The following is a 25,144-nucleotide window of genomic DNA, read 5'->3' as shown; positions in this document are numbered from 1 at the left end:
TTAATCCATTCCATAATTTAACTCCACATACAGATATACTAAAGGTTTTAAGTGTTGTGCGAGCATACAAATGTTTTAAATTAGATTTAGACTTAGACTTCCTTTTTATTGTCATTCAAATTTGAACTTTACAGCACAGATAAGAACGAAATTTCATTTCATTAGCTCATGGTAGTGCAGGATACAAAAGCAATAAGGTGCAGATATAAATAAATAAATAGGTTACTGTACGGATAAATATATTGCACTTTTTCACATGCGTCCACGTTTATGGATGTATGTTATATTGTCTTTTTTATTCCAGCGAGTTAATCCATTTTGGGGGGAATTGAGGGGATTTTTATGATGCGTTCAAGAGTCTTACGGCCTGAGGGAAGAAGCTGTTACAGAACCTGGAGGTTCTGCTTCGGAGGCTGCGGAACCTCTTTCTAGAGTCCAGCAGTGACTACCTTAGATTTCCCTCTAAGGTTATATTTCTCCTCTTTTGTTGAGAAGAATTGTTGTACATTCTTGGGTAGCAGGTTATAGTTTGCTTTGTACATCATTTTAGCTGTTTGCAAATGCCCCAAATCGTTGAATTTCAATAATTGTGATTTAAAAAAATAAATAAAGGGTTTGTATGTTCTCTATATCCAACATTATGTATTGTTCTAATTGATCTTTTTTGTAACACAGTTAGTGAATGAAGCACACGTTTGTGGTTGTTTCCCCATATTTCAGCACAATAACTCAGATATGGTAACACTACTGAGCAGTAGTAGTAGTAGTAGCAGTAGCAGTAGCCGACCCAAAAACCTTAAATGTTGAAAGAGCAATATTGGACCAAAAATACAAAAACAAAATCTGCCTGGAGCCGGGAAAAAATTAAAAGCCTTATATACCGTATTTTTCCGACTATAAGTCGCAGTTTTTTTCATAGTTTGGCCGGGCTCCAGTGCGACTTATTTATGTTTTTTTCCTTCTTTATTATGCATTTTCGGCAGGTGCGACTTATACTCCGGTGCGACTTATACTCCGAAAAATACGGTATACATTTTATAATGAAGACAAGTAGACAACACATGATGTAAGTGTCTATATTAGCTATATTAGCCTACTATCAAAATGACTTTAAAAGTCTTATATACGTGTTATTAATGAAGACAACACATGATGTAAGTGTCTATATTAGTTATATTAGCTTACTGTCAAAATGTCTGTGTCGCAGGCTGACACAAATCGTCGTTGACAGAAATGTTGTATTTAAATTTTTTGTTCTACACATTTTTGCAACATCGGAAATCATTAGTACAATGGAGGCTTCTTACAGGATGAGATAACTTCTGGAAATTTCTGGCTCAGAATGGCCAAAGGTATAGACGTGTGTGTCCAAGTTAAAGGAAACGACAAGCTGTCTTCTTCTAATGGATTTATTAAAATTTTTGCAAGCTGGGTAACGTTTGCTGTGGTCTGGAACAACATGGCACACAAACAGCTATGAGAAATGCAGCCAATATTACATACAGATAATGTGTCATGAGACATGCAAATATAAATTAAAATACACAGAGGAGAGGACTAGGGATGTCCCGATCCGATATTTGGATCGGATCGGCCGCCGATATTTGCAAAAAAAATGCGTATCGGCAAGGCATGGGAAAATGCCGATCCAGATCCAGTTTAAAAAAAAAAACCTCCGCTCTGTGTTTTCCAACGCACCTATTTAAATAGTACATTCCACTTTTCTGCTGCTCCCTAATTTCCGTTCCGCATTTTCCAGCACACCTTCAACACATCCACAGGTCTGTGGATTCTCACGCAGTTGCTTTTAGCTGCTGGCATTACACGACAGGCTCTTCTCACTCTTTTCTGTGTCTGGGCTTCTCACAGACAGCAAGCGCACCTTCTTACACACGTCACATACTGTCACGTCTTACGTCACATACTGTCACGTCATACGTCACATACGTATACGTCCTCTCCCAGCAGAGAGGTAGCAGCATGGCTAACGTTAGCTGTGATGCTAGCGCAGCCGTGTGACCAACGTTCTCTCTAAGGTGCGCGCCTGTGCAATTGCGCACTGTTTAAACGTCCTCTGCGCATAGCAATTATATGCCACGCACAAAATCAAATAAAAAAATAAGCGCATAACAATTTTCGACACACGGACACGACAGAGAAAACAGTTTTCGTCATCATTGTTCAAATATTATAACGTCTGTCGAGACGCTTATCTCCGTTCGGTGCCACACGTCCACACCATCAAAATGCCGAGGCAAAAATTTCCAGATCAACACCGTATGAAAAAATTAGTGATTTTTTTAGTTGTGATTTCCTTCTCTGCATGAAAGTTTAAAAGTAGCATATATTAATGCAGTATGAAGAAGAATGTTTTAATGTAGACATGCAAGCCTTGAAAGAAAATGTTGAAAATCAAGACTACATTTCCTGCAAATGGGTGCATTTTTACCCTATATTTTAACTTTAGATTTATTCTTATATCAAACTCTTTTGGCTGTCTTTTTGACACTTACATCCGGCGCCCCCTCCACACCCTGGATTATAAATAATGTAAATAATTCAATGTGATTATCTTGTGTGATGACTGTATTATGATGATAGTATATATCTGATAATATATATCTGTATCATGAATCAATTTAAGTGGACCCCGACTTAAACAAGTTGAAAAACTTATTGGGGTGTTACCATTTAGTGGTCAATTGTACGGAATATGTACTTCACTGTGCAACCTACTAATTAAAGTCTCAATCAATCAATCAAAACACAGAATCATCATACTGCTGTAATTATATGCATCAAGTGTTCATTCAAGGCTAAGGCAAAATATCGAGATATATATCGTGTATCGCAATATGGCCTTAAAATATCGCAATATTAAAAAAAGGCCATATCGCCCAGCCCTAGTTCAATGATGCCATTTCTGTTTGTCATGTATAATTTTGTCTATTTTGTGTTTATCCTTGAATAAACAGGTCAGTTTCTTGTTACCAACCATTGTGTATTATTCAATCTCACCTAATTCAGCTGGCTAGTTGTTATCAAGAGTACTAAAACCCTTTTCAACATGATTCTGACAACTAAGTAGGCTAAATAACTTTAAACTTTAATACATGCTCGGATAGGCCATTATCGGTCAGTATCGGTATCGGTCAGTATCGGTATCGGATCGGAAGTGCAAAAACAATATCGGTATCGGATCGGAAGTGCAAAAATCTGGATCGGGACATCCCTAGAGAGGACATAAGTGAAGGAAATTAAATGAGCTCAAATATACCTACAAATGAGGCATAATGATGCAATATGTACATACAGCAAGCCTAAATAGCATGTTAGCTTGCAGTCATGGCCAAACAGGCCTGATTAGCACTCCAGCAAATCAATAAAATCAATATAGCTCACCTTTGTGCATTTACGCACGGCATAAAACGTTTGGTGGACACAATGAGACAAAGGAGTGGCATAAAACATGTCTTTCTGCGTCAGCATCGCAGAAAAATGTACATGTAAACAAACTAAGATGAGTTCAAGGATCGCTGAAATTAGTAGGACATAACAGTGCTTGCCAAATACTCTCATCAGTGAAGCATGTATACCGGTAACATAAACAGTGGGATTTCTAACAATTAGCAGGGTTTGTGTCATGTTTGTCCTCCTACAGCAAAATATATTAAAACAAAAATATTTTTTTTCTTCATCTTTTTCTATTTTCACACATCTCTGAAAGAGGTCCAGCGAGCCACTAGGGCGGTGCTAAAGCGCCGCATGCGGCTCGAGAGACGACCCCTGCCTTAGACGGGGCCAAATATTAGGAACCTCTCCTCTGTTTTAAAGAAGAACTGCCCTTTTGGGGAATTTTGCCTATCATTTACAATCCTTATGTCACATAAGCACATGTGTGACAAATACATATATGTTTTTAAGCATTCTAAATCTTAAATAAAGGCAAAAAAGTGAGCTCATAATGGGGCCAATTAAAGTCACTCTATTCCGTCCATAAAGCGCTCTAAAAACATACAAAAAACCCCATCAACGCTTTATATACAGTACATGCTGTAAGCATATACTGTATGTAGAGTAATAACAGGCAAATTGATAATAACATGTAATATTTACGTATTTTGCTCATCATACGCTGGCGTATTCATTTTACAGAGGCATCACAATGTTTGCTTTTTCTTTTTAACAACAACACTACTAATCATGCAGACTTGATGAGAGCCAACAAAGATCACTTTGGAACAAATGATGATCCAAAACCTTATATTTTGAGCCTGAATATAAGGACAAAGAGCTACAAGTTTTAGAAGCTGTTTGCTAAACATATGTAGCAATATCGCAAAGTGCTAAAAAATATATATATATTTTTTTATAAATTACGAATATAAAACAATCACTTACTGTACAATGCCTGCTCTCACTGGAATGCCGACTGATGGGATGTTTATATCTTACCGTTTGGATGAAAAATGATTGTGATCCACCCGGAGGTAAAGAAAACAACAACAAAAAACAAAGTTGGCCGCATACAAGCATTTTTTGTGTCTTTCTCACCATCTCCGGGTCTATGTCAAAATTGACCAACTTCTCGGTTTATGTCCACTAGAGATGTCCGATAATATCGGACTGCCGATGAATGCTTTAAAATGTAATATCGGAAATTATCGGTATCGGTTTCAAAAAGTAAAATTTATGACTTTTTAAAATGCTGCTGTACGGAGTGGTACGCGGACGTAGGGAGAAGTACAGAGCGCCAATAAACTTTAAAGGCACTGCCTTTGCGTGCCGGCCCAATCACATAATATCTACGGCTTTTCACACACACAAGTGAATGCAAACGCATACTTGGTCACCAGCCATACAGGTCACACTGAGGGTGGACGTATAAACAACTTTAACACTGTTACAAATATGCGCCACACTGTGAACCCACACCAAACAAGAATGACAAACACATTTCGGGGAGAATATCCGCACCGTAACACAACATAAACACAACAGAACAAATACCCAGAACCCCTTGCAGCACCAACTCTTCCGGGACGCTACAATATACACCCTTTGCTACCCCCTATCCCGCCCACCTCAACCTCCTCATGCTCTCTCAGGGAGAGCATGTCCCAAATTCCAAGCTGCTGTTTTGAGGCATGTTAAAAAAAATAATGCACTTTGTGACTTCAGTAATAAATATGGCAGTGCCATGTTGGCACTTTTTTTTCTTCCATAACTTGAGTTGATTTATTTTGGAAAACCTTGTTACATTGTTTAATGCATCGAGCAGGGCATCACAACAAAATTAGGCATAATAACGTGTTAATTCCACGACTGTATATATCGGTATCGGTTGATATCGGAATCGGTAATTAAGAGTTGGACATTATAGGAATATCGGATATCGGCAAAAAAGCCATTATCGGACAGCTCTAATGTCCACCACCTTCTACTATCCAAGCCAGAGGCGTGATTTTGAATCGAGAATTAACTTTCACCAACTCACAGGTAATGCAGCAGCTCACCAGCTCGATATAGCATCATAAGCAAGTTAGCTCTTTGTGAACACAGCGCGACTAAAAGTAGTTTGTCTGCGTTAGCGCTTATAATAACAATATCTCTAATACTTGGTTAATATTCAGGTCACAAGATGTAAATAAAGTATTGTTGGCGGTTTTTGGATGTTTTTTAGAGGGTTTTATGGGCACAACAAAGTACTCCCATGCGCTGCATTGTTAGCCACCTCTTACTTGGCAAGGCAAGGCAACTTTATTTATATAGCACATTTACAACAATTTTTAAATTGGACCAAAGTGCTTTACAGGTTAAAAAGCATAGAGCAAAAAAACTAAGAACATAAACAATGAATGAGCTAAACAAGATAGTGCAAAAGCAATACGGTAAAAGGGTTCGAATAAAAAGTAAAAATAAAAAATAAAAAATAATAATAAAAGTGCAACAAATTGAAAAAAAAACTAAAGCGAAGGGGGTCGGAGAGGGACTAGAAATGGTGGCCTAGTGGGCGGACTCAGCTCGGGTCAAAGGCTAGCGAGAAGAGGTAGGTCTTAAGAAGGGTTTTAAAGACCCCCAGGCTTTGGGCTGACCTAATGTGGAGGGGAAGGCTGTTCCAGAGCTTAGGGGCGGCAACGGAAAAGTCTCTGTCCCCTCTGGTCTTTAGCCTGGATCTGGGGACCGCCAACAGCAGTTGGTCAGCTGACCTTAGGGCTCTAGACGAAGTATGATGATGCAGAAGCTCGGTCAGGTATTGTGGGGCCAGACCATTTAGGGATTTAAAAACAATTAAAAGTAATTTAAAATCAATGCGGTGACGGAAAGGGAGCCAGTGGAGGGAGGCCAGGACTGGGTTGATGTGCCCGTGTTTTTTGGTGCTGGTGAGGAGACGGGCATCCGCGTTTTGCACAAGCTGCCGTATTTGACAAATTAGAATACAAAAAAACCCCATATGTGTTCTTGTTTTACATAAGGATTTTAAATGATAGGCAATGTATTTTGCAACCACATTAATACACATTTCATTAATACCATTTAAAGGTGCTGTTTGCAACGTCCTCACCGAAACATTTTTTCAAAGCAGAAAATATAACAAGAACACCACTTTATGCTGGCTTATGTTACCGTTAGTGGTATAATAGAACACATTTGTTTGAAAATTGTATATTTTTCACAATTACAAAGTTTAAGTAATAAACATTTTTACCGGCCCAAATAAAATGATTGGTGTATACGGCGGTAACTCACTCTGTCTCTTCAACACGTATGCGCAGGGAGCGCGTGCACACGTACAAAAGCAGTCCTAGAGAAGCAACGAACAATTTGCGGTCATGTTGTTATGATAGAATATACATTCAATCACAGCTAACGCTAGCTATTTAAATTGCTATTATTAGCAAACATCACCCAAAGCTAATGCGCATGCATGTGTTACGTACATACTGTACGTCATTATGTGCGAGAAGCCGTGAAAGAGCAGGATATGCTGTGTAAAATACATTGATAAGTTGGCGCCCTCTAGGCATCTGTGTAAATGTTGCAAACAGCCCCTTTAAGACTGCTCAAAACTCGGGAAAACAAATGGCAATCTTAATTAACACAAACATGTCATCCAATTTTTAACCGGTGACAATTTGTATTACTTTTTTATAGCTATACCACAAACAAACTTTGCCTTGAGGGACTCACAGTGAGCATGACGGTTGACATTTCCTCCTCGCTCTTCAACGTCCGTCTGCCTGCCAGTCTCGCCGGCCAGGGCGAGTTGGCTCCACATTCCTGGTTCATATCATCAGCTTGCTGGAGGAGCGATCGCAACGATAACTGACTTCTTTAGGGTTAAATGTACCTGTACGTTTTATTTTCTTACAAGAAAAAGTCCCTCACCAACTAATTTTTCGACTAATATCATTGCAAGTTTTTACGGAAACAAAATAAGACGAGGACAAACGTGAGTGTCGTAATAATGATCAAAATAATATTAAAACTGATTTCTTTTAAATGTAAATGCCTGCCCCTGAACATGCTGTGTGCGCGCGTAAATCGTGATCAACATTCTTAGCTGAATGGTGCAGCCCTAATACTTCCGTGTAGAGATGTCCGATTATATCGGACTGCCGATATTATCAGCTGATAAATGCTTTAAAATGTGACATCGTAAATTATCGGTATCGGTTTCAAAAAGTAAAATGTATGACTTTTTAAAACGCCGCCATACGGAGTGGTACACGGAGTACAGAGCGGCAATAAACCTTAAAGGCACTGCCTTTGCGTGCCGGCCCAATCACATAATATCTACGGCTTTTCACACACACAAGTGGTCAAACTGAGGGTGGACGTATAAACAACTTTAACACTGTTACAAATATGCGCCACACTGTGAACCCACACCAAACAAGAATAACAAACACACATCCGCACCGTAACACAACATAAACACAACAGAACAAATACCCAGAACCCCTTGCAGCACTAACTCTTCCGGGACGCTACAATATACACCCCCCGCTACCCTCTAACCCACACCACCTCGACCTTCTCATGCTCTCTCAGGGAGAGCATGTCTCAAATTCCAAGGTGCTGTTTTGAGGCATGTTAAAAAAAATAATGCACTTTGTGACTTCAATAATAAATATGGCAGTGCCATGTTGGCATTTTTTCCCATAATTTGAGTTGATTTATTTTGGAAAACCTTGTTACATTGTTTAATGCATCCAGCAGGGCATCACAACAAAATTAGGCATAATAATGTGTTAATTCCTCGACTGTATATATCGGTATCGGTTGATATCGGAATCGGTAATTAAGAGTTGGACAATATTGGAATATCGGCAAACAAACCATTATCGGACATCTCTATTTCCGTGTCAACCAAAATGTCTTAAATATAGTTTGAGTTGTGTCACAAATCTATCTTTCATTGTCAATGCACTTTTACTCCTGCAGGTTGGGGCTCAGTTTCGAAGTGGAGAAACCTCTAGTTGCTCCTGAGTCATGAGTGGCTCCAAGCCGGACATTCTGTGGTCCCCGCACCACCCGGACCGCTATGTCATCTGTGACTCAGAGCTGGGTCTGTACCGCATCGGACCAGCGGGGAGCTCCGAGCTCAAGGCTGGTACTCTCCCTCTCTCGGATGAAACGGCTGCTACCTTGCTGGCCATTAACTCTGACACCCCCTACATGAAATGCGTGGCCTGGTACCCCAAGCAGGAGCCTGAATGCTTGCTCGCAGTGGGCCAAGCCAACGGCAGGGTGGTCCTCACCAGCCTGGGTCAGAGCCACAACTCTGCCTGCAAAGAGCTGGTGGGGAAGGAGTTTGTTCCCAAGCACGCCCGCCAGTGCAACACTCTTGCTTGGAACCCGGTGGACAGCAACCTCCTGGCAGCTGGCTTGGACAAACACAGGGCGGACTTCTCCGTCCTCATCTGGGACATAAGCAGCAAGTTCTCCTCAGAAGCCAGCGTCGTGGGCGAGAAGATCCGTCTCTCCTCCGTGGATTTGGACTTGAGCTCTGTCGTGACGAAGCCACTGTACGACCTGGGCCAAAACGACGCTTGCCTGTCGCTCTGCTGGCTCCTGCGTGACCCCAAGCTCCTGTTGGCCGGCATGCACCGCAACCTGGCCATTTTTGACCTGAGGAACACCAGCCAGAAGACCTTTGTCAACACCAAAGCCGTCCAGGGGGCCACGGTCGACCCCCATTTCCCAGATCGCGTGGCCTCCTTCTTTGAGGGCCAGGTGGCTATTTGGGATCTGAGGAAGTTTGAGAAGCCTGTGCTCACCCTGACCGAGCAGCCAAAGCCTCTGACCAAGGTATACTCAATTCCGATCTTGTTTTTTTAATATAAAATAGATTATCGGCGCCGATATTTGGCATTTTGACATATATCGATATAATTTTTTAAATCAGTATCAGACTTTTTATTTAGTTACTAATTTTTTTTACAACCACAACAGAACTACATCAGCAGATACAATATATACACATATGACACCAGTATGTAGTATTTAAAAAAATATATATATTTTTGTTAAAGTAGATAAATAAAACCCACTGCTCAAGCCCTGCATGAGAAAGGTTCTCTTTTTTGCTAGAGCCTAATTTCCTAATTTATTTAATTCATTTAAAATTAAAAATGACTCTCATTGTCAATAATTCATCCCAAATATGTTTTGATATCTGACAGGGCATTAATTTTAGTTATTGTGAAAAATCTCTGGTCTCATACCCCACCCTTTCTCTCCTTATGTGTCCTCTGCAATGCTTCCAATTTTCTCCAGGACATCCAGTTTTTGTCATTCTTACCTGGCACCTTCTTGGTCCCGTTTTGTTTGTTTTCACTACTGCAGCAAGTTGCTCGACAAGCCTCCGCCCGCACCACTCGGAGCGTGGGCTCATGAAAGGAGAGTTTCATGTTCCGTGATTCAATCAAATGACAACGTGATAGAGATGGCTGGATATAAGGTCGACAGAAAAGATATCTCTGACAAAATCCAAACTTTGTGTAAATATCTTGACAAATAGGAGACTTACCGTATTTTTCGGACTATAAGTCGCAGTTTTTTTCATAGTTTGGCCGGGCTCCAGTGCGACTTATATATGTTTTTTTCCTTTTTTATTATGCATTTTCGGCAGACGCGACTTATACTCCGGTGCGACTTATACTCCGAAAAATACGATACTTCATAATTAAAGAAGATCAGGCATCAGCGTACACATTCTCATGCTTTTTCTGTAACATCCAGGTAGAACTGATGTCTGCCAGCTTGAAAAATATCGCAGCTATAAGGAAGGAAGAAGCCCTGAATTGTTATCATAAAATTTTTTGCAATATTTTAGGGTTCCTCAGGATGAAGCCTAATTAAATCCATACACTGTCATAAAATGTTGTAAAATTCAGTAGATGGCGAGATATTGTGATGTAGAGAAATCCCATATTTTTACCAATTTTTCTTTTAGACACACGTAATAAAAGGCGTTTGTGATCCCCTGAGTTTTTTGCCGCTAAATTAATCACAACATTAGCGCCGCATGAAACATGATGTCGTTACTGGTCGGACGTTTCTTAAAAAAAAGTTTAAAAGATAACTCAAAGCCTCATCCAGCAGTTTATTGATGTATACTATTAATTTTTAAGTAACTTTTACGGCAAATGAATATCGGCTCCATATATTGGTTATCGTGCTTTTTGACTACTAGTAATTGGTATCGATATCAGTTCTTGAAAAAGCAGTCGTTCTCTAATTTGCTCTAGCTATGAAAATTTGACCAATTAACAGCGATAACCAAGAGTTTACTGTACACAGGTTAATTATTTACCTTCTGCCATTTTGCACATATGCATACTAACAGTCATGCATATAATGGGTAACGCTACACCTTTTTACCATGAATTGATTAAACAAGTTGAAAAACTTATTCGGGTGTTACCATTTAGTGGTCAATTGTACGGAATATGTACTGCACTGTGCAATCTACTAATAACATTTTCAATCAATCAATCAATCAAACCTATTGTTACTATAACAATCTACAAGGTTAATACAGTTCACTTATTTTTGTTCCCCTCCATTTATCTGCTTTCTTTTTTAATTCAAGTTATCATTGCATATATGTATTATTGCATTTGAAACAATTGTATTGTTGATAATAGAGGTAATTATTGTTATTGATTATTATCAATAGTGCTATTTCTATTGGTATTTGTATTGCTCCATTTGTAGCGCAGTAATGTTCATTGTCATTTCTGTGTTATTAATATTTACTCCTCTAACTGCTTCTTTGCTATCACTTTTCGTATCATATTTGTACATATCATATTTGCTGATTCTGTTCTGTTGTTTTGTTGTTGTGGTTTTTATTGTTGTGGTTGTTATTGTTGTTGTCGCTCTGTCTTATCCCCCTCTTGTCCCCGTAATTTCCCCCTCTGACGTCCTTTTTTTCTCTTTCTATCCCCTCCTGCTGTGCCAAACATTAATATAAATCCATTAGATAAAGTCAAATACAAATACAGCAACAAGAGAAGTATCCCACACTTCTCTTTTGTAAAGTAAATCTGTACAGCAAATATGGTCATCTACATCAACAATATGATTTGCCTGAGTAGCTGATCAGAACAAAAAAAAACATAATTTGGAAGGTTTTTATGCTCTAGCTATGAAAATATTTGACCAATTAACAGCGATAACTGAGGGTTTACTGTACACGGGTTAATTGTCTATATATATATATATATATATATATATATATATACGGTATATATATATATATATATATATACATATTGTGTATATGTATATATTTATATACAGTACAGGCCAAAAGTTTGGACATACCTTCTCATTTCAATGCGTTTTTTTTATTTTTATGACTATTTACATTGTAGATTGTCACTGAAGGCATCAAAACTATGACACCTGTGAAGTGAAAACCATTTCAGGTGAAGCTTGAAGCTCATCAAGAGAATGCCAAAAGTGTGCAAAGCAATAATCAGAGCAAAGGGTGGCTATTTTGAAGAAACTAGAATATAAAACGTGTTTTCAGTCATTTCAAATTTTTTTGTTAAGTCCCATATTTTTTGGATTATAAATCGCTCCGGAGTATAAATCGCACTGGCCGAAAATGCATAATAAAGAAGGAAAAAAACATATATGTGAATTATATTTATATAGCGCTTTTCTCTAGTGACTCAAAGTGCTTTTACATAGTGAAACCCAATATCTAAGTTACATTTAAACCAGTGTGGGTGGCACTGGGAGCAGGTGGGTAAAGTGTCTTGCCCAAGGACACAACGGCAGTGACTAGGATGGCAGAAGCAGGGATCGAACCTGGGACCCTCAAGTTGCTGGCACGGCCGCTCTACCAACCGAGCTATACCGCTATAAGTCGCACTGGAGTATAAGTCGCATTTTTGGGGAAATTTACTTGATAAAATCCAACACCAAGATTAGACATTTAAAAGGCAATTAAAAATAAATAAAGAATAGTGAACAACAGGCTGAATAAGTGTACATTCTATGACGCATAAATAACCAACTGAGAACGTGCCTGGTATGTTAACGTAACATATTATGGTAAGAGTCATTCAAATAACTATAACATATAGAACATGCTATACGTTTACCAAACAATCTGTCACTCCTAATCGCTAAATCCGAAGAAATCTTCTCCCTCGGTGTCGCTTCTAAACAACTCTGCCAACTCCAAAGGTAGACAATGCACCGCTTCTTCTTCAATCGGTACGTCGCTTACGTCAGAGTCATCGTCAGTTGCAGTTCCAATTATTCCAGCCTTTCTGAATCCGGACAGGATGGTTTCGGTTGTCACTGAATATATTATTATTTGATATTTTACGGTAATGTGTTAATAATTTCCCACATAAATCGCACCCCCGGCCAAACTATGAAAGAAACTGCGACTTATAATCCGAAAAATACGGTACATGTGTTCATTCATAGTTTTGATGCCTTCAGTGACAATCTACAATGTAAATAGTCATGAAAATAAAGAAAATGCTTTGAATGAGAAGGTGTGTCCAAACCTTTGGCTTGTACTGTGTGTGTGTGTGTATATATATATATATATATACCTGTATATGTGTATATGTGTATAAATATATATATATATATATACAGTGGGGCAAAAAAGTATTTAGTCAGCCACCGATTGTGCAAGTTCTCCCACTTAAAATGATGACAGAGGTCTGTAATTTTCATCATAGGTACACTTCAACTGTGAGAGACTGAATGTGAAAAAAAAAAATCCAGGAATTCACATTGTAGGATTTTTAAAGAATTTATTTGTAAATTATGGTGGAAAATAAGTATTTGGTCACTTCAAACAAGGAAGATCTCTGGCTCTCACAGACCTGTAACTTCTTCTTTAAGAAGCTCTTCTGTCCTCCACTCGTTAACTGTATTAATGGCACTTTTTTGAACTTGTTAGCTGTATACAAGACACCTGTCCACAGCCTCAAACAGTCAGACTCCAAACTCCACTATGGCCAAGACCAAAAAGCTGTCGAAGGACACCAGGAAAAGAATTGTAGACCTGCACCAGACTGTGAAGAGTGAATCTACAATAGGCAAGCAGCTTGGTGTGAAAAAATCAACTGTGGGAGCAATTATCAGAAAATGGAAGACATACAAGACCACTGATAATCTCCCTCGATCTGGGGCTCCACGCAAGATCTCATCCTGTGGGGTCACAATGATCATGAGAACGGTGAGAAAAAAATCCCAGAACCACACGGGGGGACCTGGTGAATGACCTGCAGAGAGCTGGGACCAAAGTAACAGAGGTTACCATCAGTAACACACTACGCCGACAGGGAATCAAATCCTGCAGTGCCAGACGTGTCCCCCTGCTTAAGCCAGTGCATGTCCAGGCCCGTCTGAAGTTTGCCAGAGAGCACATGGATGATACAGCAGAGGATTGGGAGAATGTCATGTGGTCAGATGAAACCAAAATAGAACTTTTTGGTATAAACTCAACTCGTCGTGTTTGGAGGAAGAAGAATACTGAGTTGCATCCCAAGAACACCATACCTACTGTGAAGCATGGGGGTGGAAACATCATGTTTTGGGGCTGTTTTTCTGCTAAGGGGACAGGCCGACTGATCCGTGTTAAGGAAAGAATGAATGGGGCCATGTATCGTGAGATTTTGAGCCAAAACCTCCTTCCATCAGTGAGAGCTTTGAAGATGAAACGTGGCTGGGTCTTCCAGCATGACAATGATCCCAAACACACCGCCCGGGCAACGAAGGAGTGGCTCCGTAAGAAGCATTTGAAAGTCCTGGAGTGGCCTAGCCAGTCTCCAGACCTCAACCCCATAGAAAATCTGTGGAGGGAGTTGAAAGTCCGTGTTGCTCGGCGACAGCCCCAAAACATCACTGCTCTCGAGAAGATCTGCATGGAGGAATGGGCCAAAATACCAGCTACTGTGTGTGCAAACCTGGTAAAGACCTATAGTAATCGTTTGACCTCTGTTATTGCCAACAAAGGTTATATTACAAAGTATTGAGTTGAATTTTTGTTATTGACCAAATACTTATTTTCCACCATAATTTACAAATAAATTATTTAAAAATCCTACAATGTGAATTCCTGGATTTTTTTTTCACATTCTGTCTCTCACAGTTGAAGTGTACCTATGATGAAAATTACAGACCTCTGTCATCATTTTAAGTGGGAGAACTTGCACAATTGGTGGCTGACTAAATACTTTTTTGCCCCACTGTATATATATATATATATATATATATTTACCTTCTGCCATTTTATGGAAAAGCAGTTCATTGTTCTGCCAGTCACGAGACGTCACTGGCATAGATAAATCAACAAAGATACATTATTTGTTGTAAATAAATCATCTTTTTTGATGAGACCAAAAAGAAGGCTATTTCAGTTAGTTTGATAAAATGGAAAGATGTATACCGCATTTTTCGGAGTATAAGTCGCACCGGCCGAAAATGCATAATAAAGAAGGAAAAAAACATATATAAGTCACATTTTTGGGGGAAATTTATTTGATAAAACCCAACACCAAGAATAGATATTTGAAAGGCAATTTAAAATAAATAAAGAATAGTGAACAACAGGCTGAATAAATGTACGTTATATGAGGCATAAATAACCAACTGAGAACGTGCCTGGTATGTTAACGTAACATATTATGGTAAGAGTCATTCAAATAACTATAACATATAGAACATGCTATACGTTTACCAAACAATCTGTCACTCCTAATCGCTAAATCCCATGAAATCTTATACGTCTAGTCTCTAACGTGAATGAGCTAAATAATATTATTTGATATTTTACGCAAACGTGTTAATCATTTCACACATAAGTCGCTCCTGAGTATAAGTCGCACCCCCGGCCAAACTATGAAAAAAACTGCGACTTATAGTCCGAAAAATACGGTACCTGTTTGACATCTGGAGTCATGAAGAAAATGAAATCAACTTGATGTTCTTGAGGGGGCGGGCAACCAGTTTCAAAGCAAACTCCTACATGCCACGCGGTAGTCATGACTTTGTACAATGTGACACAACTTACTGTGAGCTTCATCCTTGCCAGGTGGCGTGGTGTCCAACTCGCACGGGCCTGCTGGCCACGCTGACCCGCGACAGCAACATTATCCGCCTTTACGACATGCAGCACACCCCCACGCCTATCGGGGACGAGACGGAGCCCACCATCATCGAGCGCAGCGTGCAGCCCTGCGACAACCAGATTGGCAGCTTCGCCTGGCACCCGTCCTCCCAGAACCGCATGGTGGTGGTGTCCGCGGCCAACCGCGCCATGACCGACTTCACGGTGTTCGAGCGCATCTCGCTGGCGTGGAGCTCCACCACCTCGCTGCGATGGGCGTGCGGCCGGCACCTGTACGACTGCGTGGAGGACGAAGCGGAGGGCTTAGAGAGCGTCTTGGAGAAGGACATCGCCACCAAGATGAGGCAGAGGGCTCAGTCCAGGTACGGACACGATACCGTCCAAGTGTGGAGGAACCACCTGCTGGCTGGAGGCAACGATTCGCAGCTCAAGTCCTTGTGGTTTGACCTCTTCTATATCCTTTTTATTGCATATGTTTAGCCTGAATGTGCAGCGCTGGTGTACGTGTCATGCTTCCTATGTAAAACTCACATATGAAGCAGTGTGCCGAGGACGTGGAGTTGAAACTGCAGGGCAACAAGCAGGCCCTTGTCTATTCCGGTATCAAGAACATTGTCAAGAACAGCTCGGGTAAGAAACCGGGTTCGGATCAGAATCCACAGCAGCGTACCGTGCGGTAGATGGTGATCACTTGTCTCTTCGCACCACCAGGCACCACGGAGAGCCGTAAATGCTGGAGCGGCTCGGACTGCCAGACCGACGTGACCCGGTACCACAGCGAGGAGCGCAGCGTCGCCTTGCGACTCTGCGGCTGGATCAGCCGGGGGCCCGACATTGACGTGGAGCCCTTCCTGCGCTCGCTCGAGCAGGAGCGCGAGTGGGAGCGGGCCGCCGCCGTGGCTCTCTTCAACCTGGACATCCGCCGAGCCATTCAGATCCTCAACAAGGGAGCCATGGCTGAGAAGGGTGAGTTCAAGACCTTGTTCACACTGCGGGTCAATTCTGATTTTTTTGCCCATATGCAAACTGTATCATATTTTTTTCATGTCAGTGTGAACAGCACAATTCCAAATGCTCCTATCTGACCCAGGCCTCTTTCGTATGTGGAAATAAATCGGATATATATGCGACGTGTCCTCAATGTGAACGCTCCTGCGCTCCGATCACGTTCATCCGACCAGAACGTCATCGAAAAGCTATAAGCGTCATAATTATTCGCCAAAATATACGGTTACAAAACAAATTGTTCGCAACGGAGCAGAAAACAGGTGAAAAGTACCACCACTCCTGTCTCCGACTGCTCACTCACAGACCTGTTCTTCAAAATATCCCTTAAAACTGCCTGAGCCAAAATACTTGTCCTCTTCCTTCTTATTAATTGGGTTCAGAAAATGTTGACTTTGATTGCACAAAACCCTTTGAATTGCCACAAATGCGCCAGTACCGAGGCCGACTAGAGTGCAAGCCATGTTTACAGTGCATTGTGTGCGACGTAATGACATGTCCGCATGCGGGTCAGATTGCATTCACAGTAGAAATTGCTTTTTTTTTATGAACGACCACATAAAAAGATTGTGTTTTAAAAAACATTCTGAATTAGACATCCAACTCTGCAGTGTGAACGTAGCCTTAGAAGTGTATGCCACGGCATTAGGCAAACCTAATTAAAATGATTTTAATTGTATAGCAGCACCGTGAGCGAAGAGGAGTTAAAGGGGAACATTATCACAATTTCAGAAGGGTTAAAACCATTAAAAATCAGTTCCCAGTGGCTTATTTTATTTTTCGAAGTTTTTTTCAAAATTTTACCCATCACGCAATATCCCTAAAAAAAGCTTCAAAGTGCCTGATTTTAACCATCGTTATATACACCCGTCCATTTTCCTGTGACGTCACATAGTGATGCCAACACAAACAAACATGGCGCATAGAACAGCAAGCTATAGCGACATTAGCTCGGATTCAGACTCGGATTTCAGCGGCGTAAGCGATTCAACAGATTACGCATGTATTGAAACGGATGGTTGTAGTGTGGAGGCAGGTAGCGAAAACGAAATTGAAGAAGAAACTGAAGCTATTGAGCCATATCGGTTTGAACCGTATGCAAGCGAAACCGACGAAAACGACACGACAGCCAGCGACACGGGAGAAAGCGAGGACGAATTCGGCGATCGCCTTCTAACCAACGATTGGTATGTGTTTGTTTGGCATTAAAGGAAACTAACAACTATGAACTAGGTTTACAGCATATGAAATACATTTGGCAACAACATGCACTTTGAGAGTGCAGACAGCCCAATTGTCATCAATTAATATATTCTGTAGACATACCCTCATCCGCTCTCTTTTCCTGAAAGCTGATCTGTCCAGTTTTGGAGTTGATGTCAGCAGGCCAGGGAAGCTAGGGTCGATATTCTTCTCTTGATCATCTTCGGTGGCATAAGAGACGGTGTGAGCCAAGACATCCAGGGGGTTTAGCTCGCTCGTCTGCGGGAACAAACTGCCGCCATTGCTTGCCGTGCTACCGAGGTCCTTTGTCCCTGAATAGCTCACACACTCCGGCAGATTCAATGGGGGTCTGGCGGCAGATTTCTTTGACTTTATCGTTGGAAATGCATCTGCTTTGAGTGTCGCAGGATATCCACACATTCTTGCCATCTCTGTCGTAGCATAGCTTTTGTCGGTAAAGTGTGCGGAACAAACGTCCAATTTCTTGTCACTTTCGCATCTTTGGGCCACTGGTGCAACGTGAATCCGTCCCTGTTCGTGTTGTTACACCCGCCGACAACACACCGACGAGGCATGATGTCTCCAAGGTACGGAAAACAGTCGAAAAAACGGAAAAAAACCGAGCTGATTTGACTCGGTGTTTGTAATGTGTTTGAGAAAATGGCGGATTGCTTCCCGATGTGACGTCACAACGTGACGTCATCGCCCCGGGAGCGAATAATAGAAAGGCGTTTAATTCGCCAAAATTCACCCATTTAGAGTTCGGAAATCGGTTAAAAAAATATATGGTCTTTTTTCTGCAACATCAAGGTATATAATGACGCTTACATAGGTCTGGTGATAATGTTCCCCTTTAAGCCCCAAATTGAATACAGTATGCATATGTATTACATTTGGGAAGCCACTCTTTAGCAGGCCAATTGAAACGACAGGGTGGGCAAATTTGGGCACAACTTGCACTACCTGATGAAGTGACCTGTTCTTAAACTGCCATATAAGTGCGGTAATTTTAAAGGCTATAGACCAGTGGTCGGGAACCTTTTTGGCTGAGAGAGCCATGAAAGCCAAATATTTTAAAATGTATTCCCGTGAGAGCCATATAATATTTTTTTAACAGTGAATACAACTAAATGCGTGCATTTTTAAGTAAGACCAACATTTTTAGAGTATGATAAGTCTCTTATTCTTTTTCGCGGGGGGTGCTGGAGCCTATAATTAAAATACTTCTCACCATTAATGCGACTTCTTGAACAGGTGCGGTAGAAAACGGATGGGTGGAATAAAACGCATGAGAATGTTTTATATTTTGAATGTTGTTTTTAACACTGTGACTACCAGTGGAATTATTCATTACTTATCGTGTTCAGCAATGTCAAATAAGATTTATCTGAGAGCCACATGCTGTCATCAAAAGAGCCACATCTGGCTCGAGAGCCATAGGTTCCCTACCACTGCTATAGACCGCTCTTGTTTTTCAGCCGCACCCACCTAATTTTTGGACAAATGGAATTTTGTACATATATTGGATTTTAGCTTCTCCATCCGTCCATCCATCCATCCATTTTCTACCGCTTGTCCCTTTTGGGGTCGCGGGGGGTGCTGGAGCCTATCTCAGCTGCATTCGGGCTTCTCATGATCATAAAAATATTATAATCGAGAAAAAAAAGAGGGCAGCACAGTAGTTAGTGCTCGTCCCTCACAATAAAAAGGTCCTGGGTTCGATTCCCGGGCTCTGGGTCGTCTATGTGGAGTTTGCATGTTCTCCCTGTGACTGTGTGAATTCCTTCCGGGTACCCCGGCCTTCTCCCACCTCCAAAGACACGCACCAACACTAAATTGGCCCTAGTGTGTGAATGTACTGTAAGTGTGAATGTTGTCTGTCTATCTGTCTTGGCGCTGCGATGGAAGTGGCGACTTCTCCAGGGTGTACCCTGCCTTCCGCCTGATTGCAGCTGGGATAGGCTCCAGCCCCACCCGCAACCCGAACGGGACAAGCGGTAGAAAATGGATGGATGGGGAAAAAAAGATGAACGTGCACGCAAATTCCTGAGCTTGTAACGGTGAAACGTATGAGTGAAAAAAAGACCACGTCTACTAGAAGTTTGGGATCTCATCATGGTTTCTACCTTTAATTTAACATAACTCTTAATAATTATTAAACTTAACAAAACAAGTAAGGCATGGAAATTACCAATTAAATGGAATCCGCGATTAAACGCAGAAAACTGTGTCACAGAAATTGACTTAAAATGTGAGTAAAATGCAGTCTTTATGAGGAGAAGGAACATTTGTTTGGGACAGTAATATGTCCGGGTTCACCACTTGAAACACTGACTAAACTACAAAGCTAAAGCTCGCAAGAACAATCCATAGACCCACAACACATCTCATCTGCTTGTGTTGTTGTGAACGACATCACGGATGTAAGATCAATGTACAAACAGGACAGCAGTCGCAACTTGAGAGGCTCACTCTTTCACTCCTTTTTTTTTTAACAGCCTCACGTCACGTCTCCTCCTTAGTCGTCAAGTTCAGAACAGCCGCACACTTCCCCTCCTTCACAATAACCACATGTTTATCATTTTAAAAATAGTCTCTATGAATAAGTGCACTTTTATAGTCTGAATAATATGATACGGTGCAAGTGTGTCCAAAGGCGCTGTGATGGAATCACGGAATTGGCCAATAAAAACGGATACACACATGTTTTCGGTGAATTGTGCACTTCCTTAAAAAAACTTTTTTAAACTAAACTTTTAACTCGCCTCTATAGAGCCATGACAGCTCCCCGCCTGCCTCTGAGACACTCGGTCACTCAAACCTCGAAGTGGCCACCTCAAATAAAAGTGTGTATAAAAAAGCATACAAAACGAATCTTTTTACTCCAAAACACAGATCTGAACAGTTCCCAAATGACTTGTATGTGTCAAGTGATATAAAAATATATACATTTGATGACTACTTGTCATCCAAAAGCTGTGTAACACAGGAAAACAAAGTGCTGCTGCTGATATGAGCCAGTTGGCTGTTGTTGTGGACATGCCCACCGATGCTAGGGATTGTAGCTTCTTAAACGTCGTCAATGGTAAGTTAATGATAACTTGACAGCTTCTATACTAAAGGTAGTGTCGAAATAAAAACTGATGCGTCCTTGTGTGTGCTTTCTTTTACTTAACGCACTTATTGGTACATTATTACTGTATGTTGCACATTATTATATGTTTTGACTTGAAATACTGGGCAAAATTGTCCAACGTTGTATTGTAACAACAAATGTAAGGATTTTTAAAATTCAATGAGCGAACATTTTATTAAAAAGCACACACTTTATGTGGTCAAATACTGTAAATGTAAAAGCTAAGAAAAGGGATTCAAAACAATTTGGATCAGAAAAAACTAAATTTGAGAAACATTTTTTTATCAGGATTTATATTTTATAGAAAAATGTAAGGGTAATATTATGCAAATTTACGTCGTTTCCAGTTTTTCTCTGTTTTCTGTGTTGCATTCTAATGTGCCGGGTTGATTTCGGTTGTAGGCCACATACGGTATATGCAATTGCACAGGGCAGCATTCTTCAGAGCAGGGGTTCTTAATCTTTTTGACCTCGGGGCTCAATCAAATACTAACACTGAATTAGTAATCATACTCTTAAAGGCCTACTGAAATGCGATGTTCTTATTTAAACGGGGATAGCAGGTCCATTCTATTTGTCATACTTGATCATTTTGCGATATTGCCATATTTTTGCTGAAAGGATTTAGTAGAGAACATCGACGATAAAGTTCGCAACTTTTGTTCGCTGATAAAAAAGCCTTGCCTGTACCGGAAGTAGCAGACGAGTAGCGTGACGTCACAGGTTGTGGAGCTCCTCACATCTGCACATTGTTTATAATCATGGCCACCAGCAGCGAGAGCGATTCGGACCGAGAAAGCGACGATTTCCCCATTAATTTGAGCGAGGATGAAAGATTTGTGGATGAGGAAAGTGAGACTGAAGGACTAGAGGGCAGTGGGAGCGATTCAGATAGGGAAGATGCTGTGAGAGGCGGGTGGGACCTGATATTCAGCTGGGAATGACTAAAACAGTAAATAAACACAAGACATATATATACTCTATTAGCCACAACACAACCAGGCTTATATTTAATATGCCACAAATTAATACCGCATAACAAACACCTCATACAGCACATATATTTCCCCAAAGTTACGTACGTGACATGCACATAGCGGCACGCACGTACGGGCATGCGATCAAATGTTTGGAAGCCGCAGCTGCATGTGTACTCACGGTACCGTGTCTGCGCATCCAACTCAAAGTCCTCCTGGTAAGAGTCTCTGTTGTCCCAGTTCTCCACAGGCCAATGGTAAAGCTTGACTGTCATCTTCCGGGAATGTAAACAATGTGTGTTTGTGTTGCTGCAGTCGGCCGCAATACACCGCTTCCCACCTACATCTTTCTTCTTTGCTGTCTCCATTGTTCATTGAACAAATTGCAAAAGATTCACCAACACAGATGTCCAGAATACTGTGGAATTTTGCGATGAAAACAGACGACTTAATAGCTGGCCACCATGCTGTCCCAAAATGTCCTCCACAATCCGTGACGTCACGCGCTGACGTCATCATACCGAGACGTTTTCAGCAGGATATTTCGCGCAAAATTTAAAATTGCACTTTAGTAAGCTAACCCGGCCGTATTGGCATGTGTTGCAATGTTAAGATTTCATTGGGACGGCGTGGCGCAGTGGGAGAGTGGCCGTGCGCAACCCAAGGGTCCCTGGTTCAATCCCCACCTAGTACCAACCTCGTCATGTCCGTTGTGTCCTGAGCAAGACACTTAACCCTTGCTCCTGATGGGCGCTGGTTAGCGCCTTGCATGGCAGCTCCCTCCATCAGTGTGTGAATGTGTGTGTGAATGGGTAAATGTGGAAGTTGTGTCAAAGCGCTTTGAGTACCTTGAAGGTAGAAAAGCGCTATACAAGTACAACCCATTTATCATTTATCATTTATCATTGATAAATAAACTCTCAGACTGCGTGGTCGGTAGTAGTGGGTTTCAGTAGGCCTTTAATTTTTATCGTATTGGGTAATTATATCCAACCTACTTAAAGTTAACAACCTTTTCAAATGAGATTAAACCATGTGTTTATTAATCTCAAAGATGAATATTTATTTAACACATAAACTTTAGGTTTACTCAGTGGCCTAGCAACCTACTCAGTGGCCTAGTGGTTAGAGTGTCAGCCCTGAGATCGGTAGGTTGTGAGTTCAAACCCCGGCCGAGTCATACCAAAGACTATAAAAATGGGACCCATTACCTCCCTGCTTGGCACTCAGCATCAAGGGTTGGAATCGGGGGTTAAATCACCAAAAATTATTCCCGGGCGCGGCCACTGCTGCTGCCCACTGCTCCCCTCACCTCCCAGGGGGTGATCAATAATTTTGCCACACCTAGTGTGTGTGACAATCATTGGTACTTTAACTTTAACTTTTTAGATCAGGCCGTTTTAGAAAAATAAATACTAACTGCATAAAAGAGAGCTCATAAATAATGAAAAAAAACATTATGAATGTACATATATATTTTGCTTAAATAAATAGACTCAATTAATAACGAATATGTTTCTTACCTAAAAATAAAGTGCAAATGAAAATACAGTTTAATCACTTCAGTCGTAATTTTTGCGCTTAAGAAACTTCTCTGATGTTAGCTCCAGATTTCTTCTGTTTGTTTAAGATTTTCATTACTGTGGTGGAAAAGTGTAATCTGACTACCACTGCTGCCCATATGCACCACAACTAAAAAAACAGACATTCTTTTGTCAGTCCTCTAGGGGGCGCTCAGGGCCCTTTGGTTAAGGAACACTGCTTGAGGGGTTGCCACAAGTATGAGGGGGGCAAAAGATTCATATTGCATAATATTGTTCAGCCGTCATAGAATTTGTGTGTCGAATAGGTGCTCTCTTTAGGCAGAATACCAGCACCCCACACTGCTCCAGAGGGATGGTCATCTCTGGTCTCTACCCAATACGATATACAACACATCTTATTCACAAGCAACAATCCGATACATTTAAGCTACTTTGTCAGTTGGCGATTAGATACGATTCACATCCTGATCACGATGTATTCACTAATTAAATATGCCTAATTGATGGGGTTCCATGTCGCTGTTTCAAATAAGTTCTAAGGTGCCTTCCAGTGAATTTACCAGCAATGTGGCACATTTTGCAAATAGCCTTCGTTTTATCAAGGTGCTCCTTTAAAACTCATAGTGTTGCCAAACTTTAGATCTGTATCGGCTCAGCCATGCTTGCCTTGTTGTTGTCGTTACGTATGCCGGCTTACCCACAATTCTTGTCGTGTTAGCCGAAAGGAAGTTATAATACGCACTTTTGTTAGAATACATCAAAATCAAACTTAAAATTTTCCCCTAAAACCACACCTGCTCTACCAATGTATTACACCTGCTCTACCAATGTATTCATGTGTTGCATGTGCATGTCAACGGTTCGATGCAACCCGATTAATATTAAAAAGTTAAAGTACCACTGATAGTCACACACACACTAGGTGTGGTGTAATTACCCTCTGCATTTGACCCATCCCCTTGGTCCACCCCCTGGGAGGTGAGGGGAGCAGTGAGCAGCAGCAGTGGCCGTGCTCAGGAATCATTTTGGTGATTTAACCCCCAATTCCAACCCTTGATGCTGAGTGCCAAGCAGGGAGGTAATGGGTCCCATTTTTATAGTCTTTGGTATGACTCGGTCGGGGTTTGAACTCACGACCTACAAATCTCAAGGCGGACACTCTTAACCACAAGGCCACTGAGCAGGTCCCTACTGCTCACATAAAGTGAATACAACTAACAAAATCTTAAACATAGCACAATAGTCTCAAACATATTGTAGCAAGCTTGAGTCGGACAGGAAATTGTCAGAGATGAACTTCAACCTGCTTTAAAGGGGTCATATTATGCAAAAGCCACTTTTCTTGCCTGTTGGGACCTGTTTTTGAGTATTCGTGTCATCCATGTCTGAGAATGCACTGTTATAGGTTGTATTGCTGGGATGTACAGACCTGGCTCATTGAATATGCATGGTGGTCAAGCCCGCGCCTGTTCTCAATGGGTACTAGGCACCATTTTGCCTTTCTCAAAGAAAAATGCCCTATGGTTGCGTTGTTTTCGGCTGTACAAACCATTCAAATTACGAAAAGGATAAACGTTTTTTTCAGAGCTTTTTGAGAGATAATTAAAAAAGGGCGGAAAAGTGCAAGATTTTACAAAAC

General features: G+C 41.0%; 1 protein-coding gene across 1 annotated transcript in view; it reads left to right on the top strand.

Annotated features, from left to right (window-relative positions):
* mios (missing oocyte, meiosis regulator, homolog (Drosophila)) overlaps positions 1–25,144 on the top strand; it is a 73,406-nt gene that overhangs the window by 1,150 nt on the left and 47,112 nt on the right. Inside the window, exons 2-5 of the mRNA XM_061956319.2 lie at positions 8,449–9,315; positions 15,584–16,077; positions 16,155–16,249; positions 16,331–16,585. Of these exons, the coding sequence (XP_061812303.1) occupies positions 8,497–9,315; positions 15,584–16,077; positions 16,155–16,249; positions 16,331–16,585 (1,663 nt within the window). The 5' untranslated portion in view covers positions 8,449–8,496. The remainder of the gene's footprint in view (positions 1–8,448; positions 9,316–15,583; positions 16,078–16,154; positions 16,250–16,330; positions 16,586–25,144) is intronic.

This window comes from Nerophis lumbriciformis, linkage group LG04, assembly GCF_033978685.3.
Source record: "Nerophis lumbriciformis linkage group LG04, RoL_Nlum_v2.1, whole genome shotgun sequence".
Taxonomy (NCBI): Eukaryota; Metazoa; Chordata; class Actinopteri; order Syngnathiformes; family Syngnathidae; genus Nerophis; species Nerophis lumbriciformis.
This window is presented reverse-complemented; position numbering and strand designations above follow the sequence as displayed.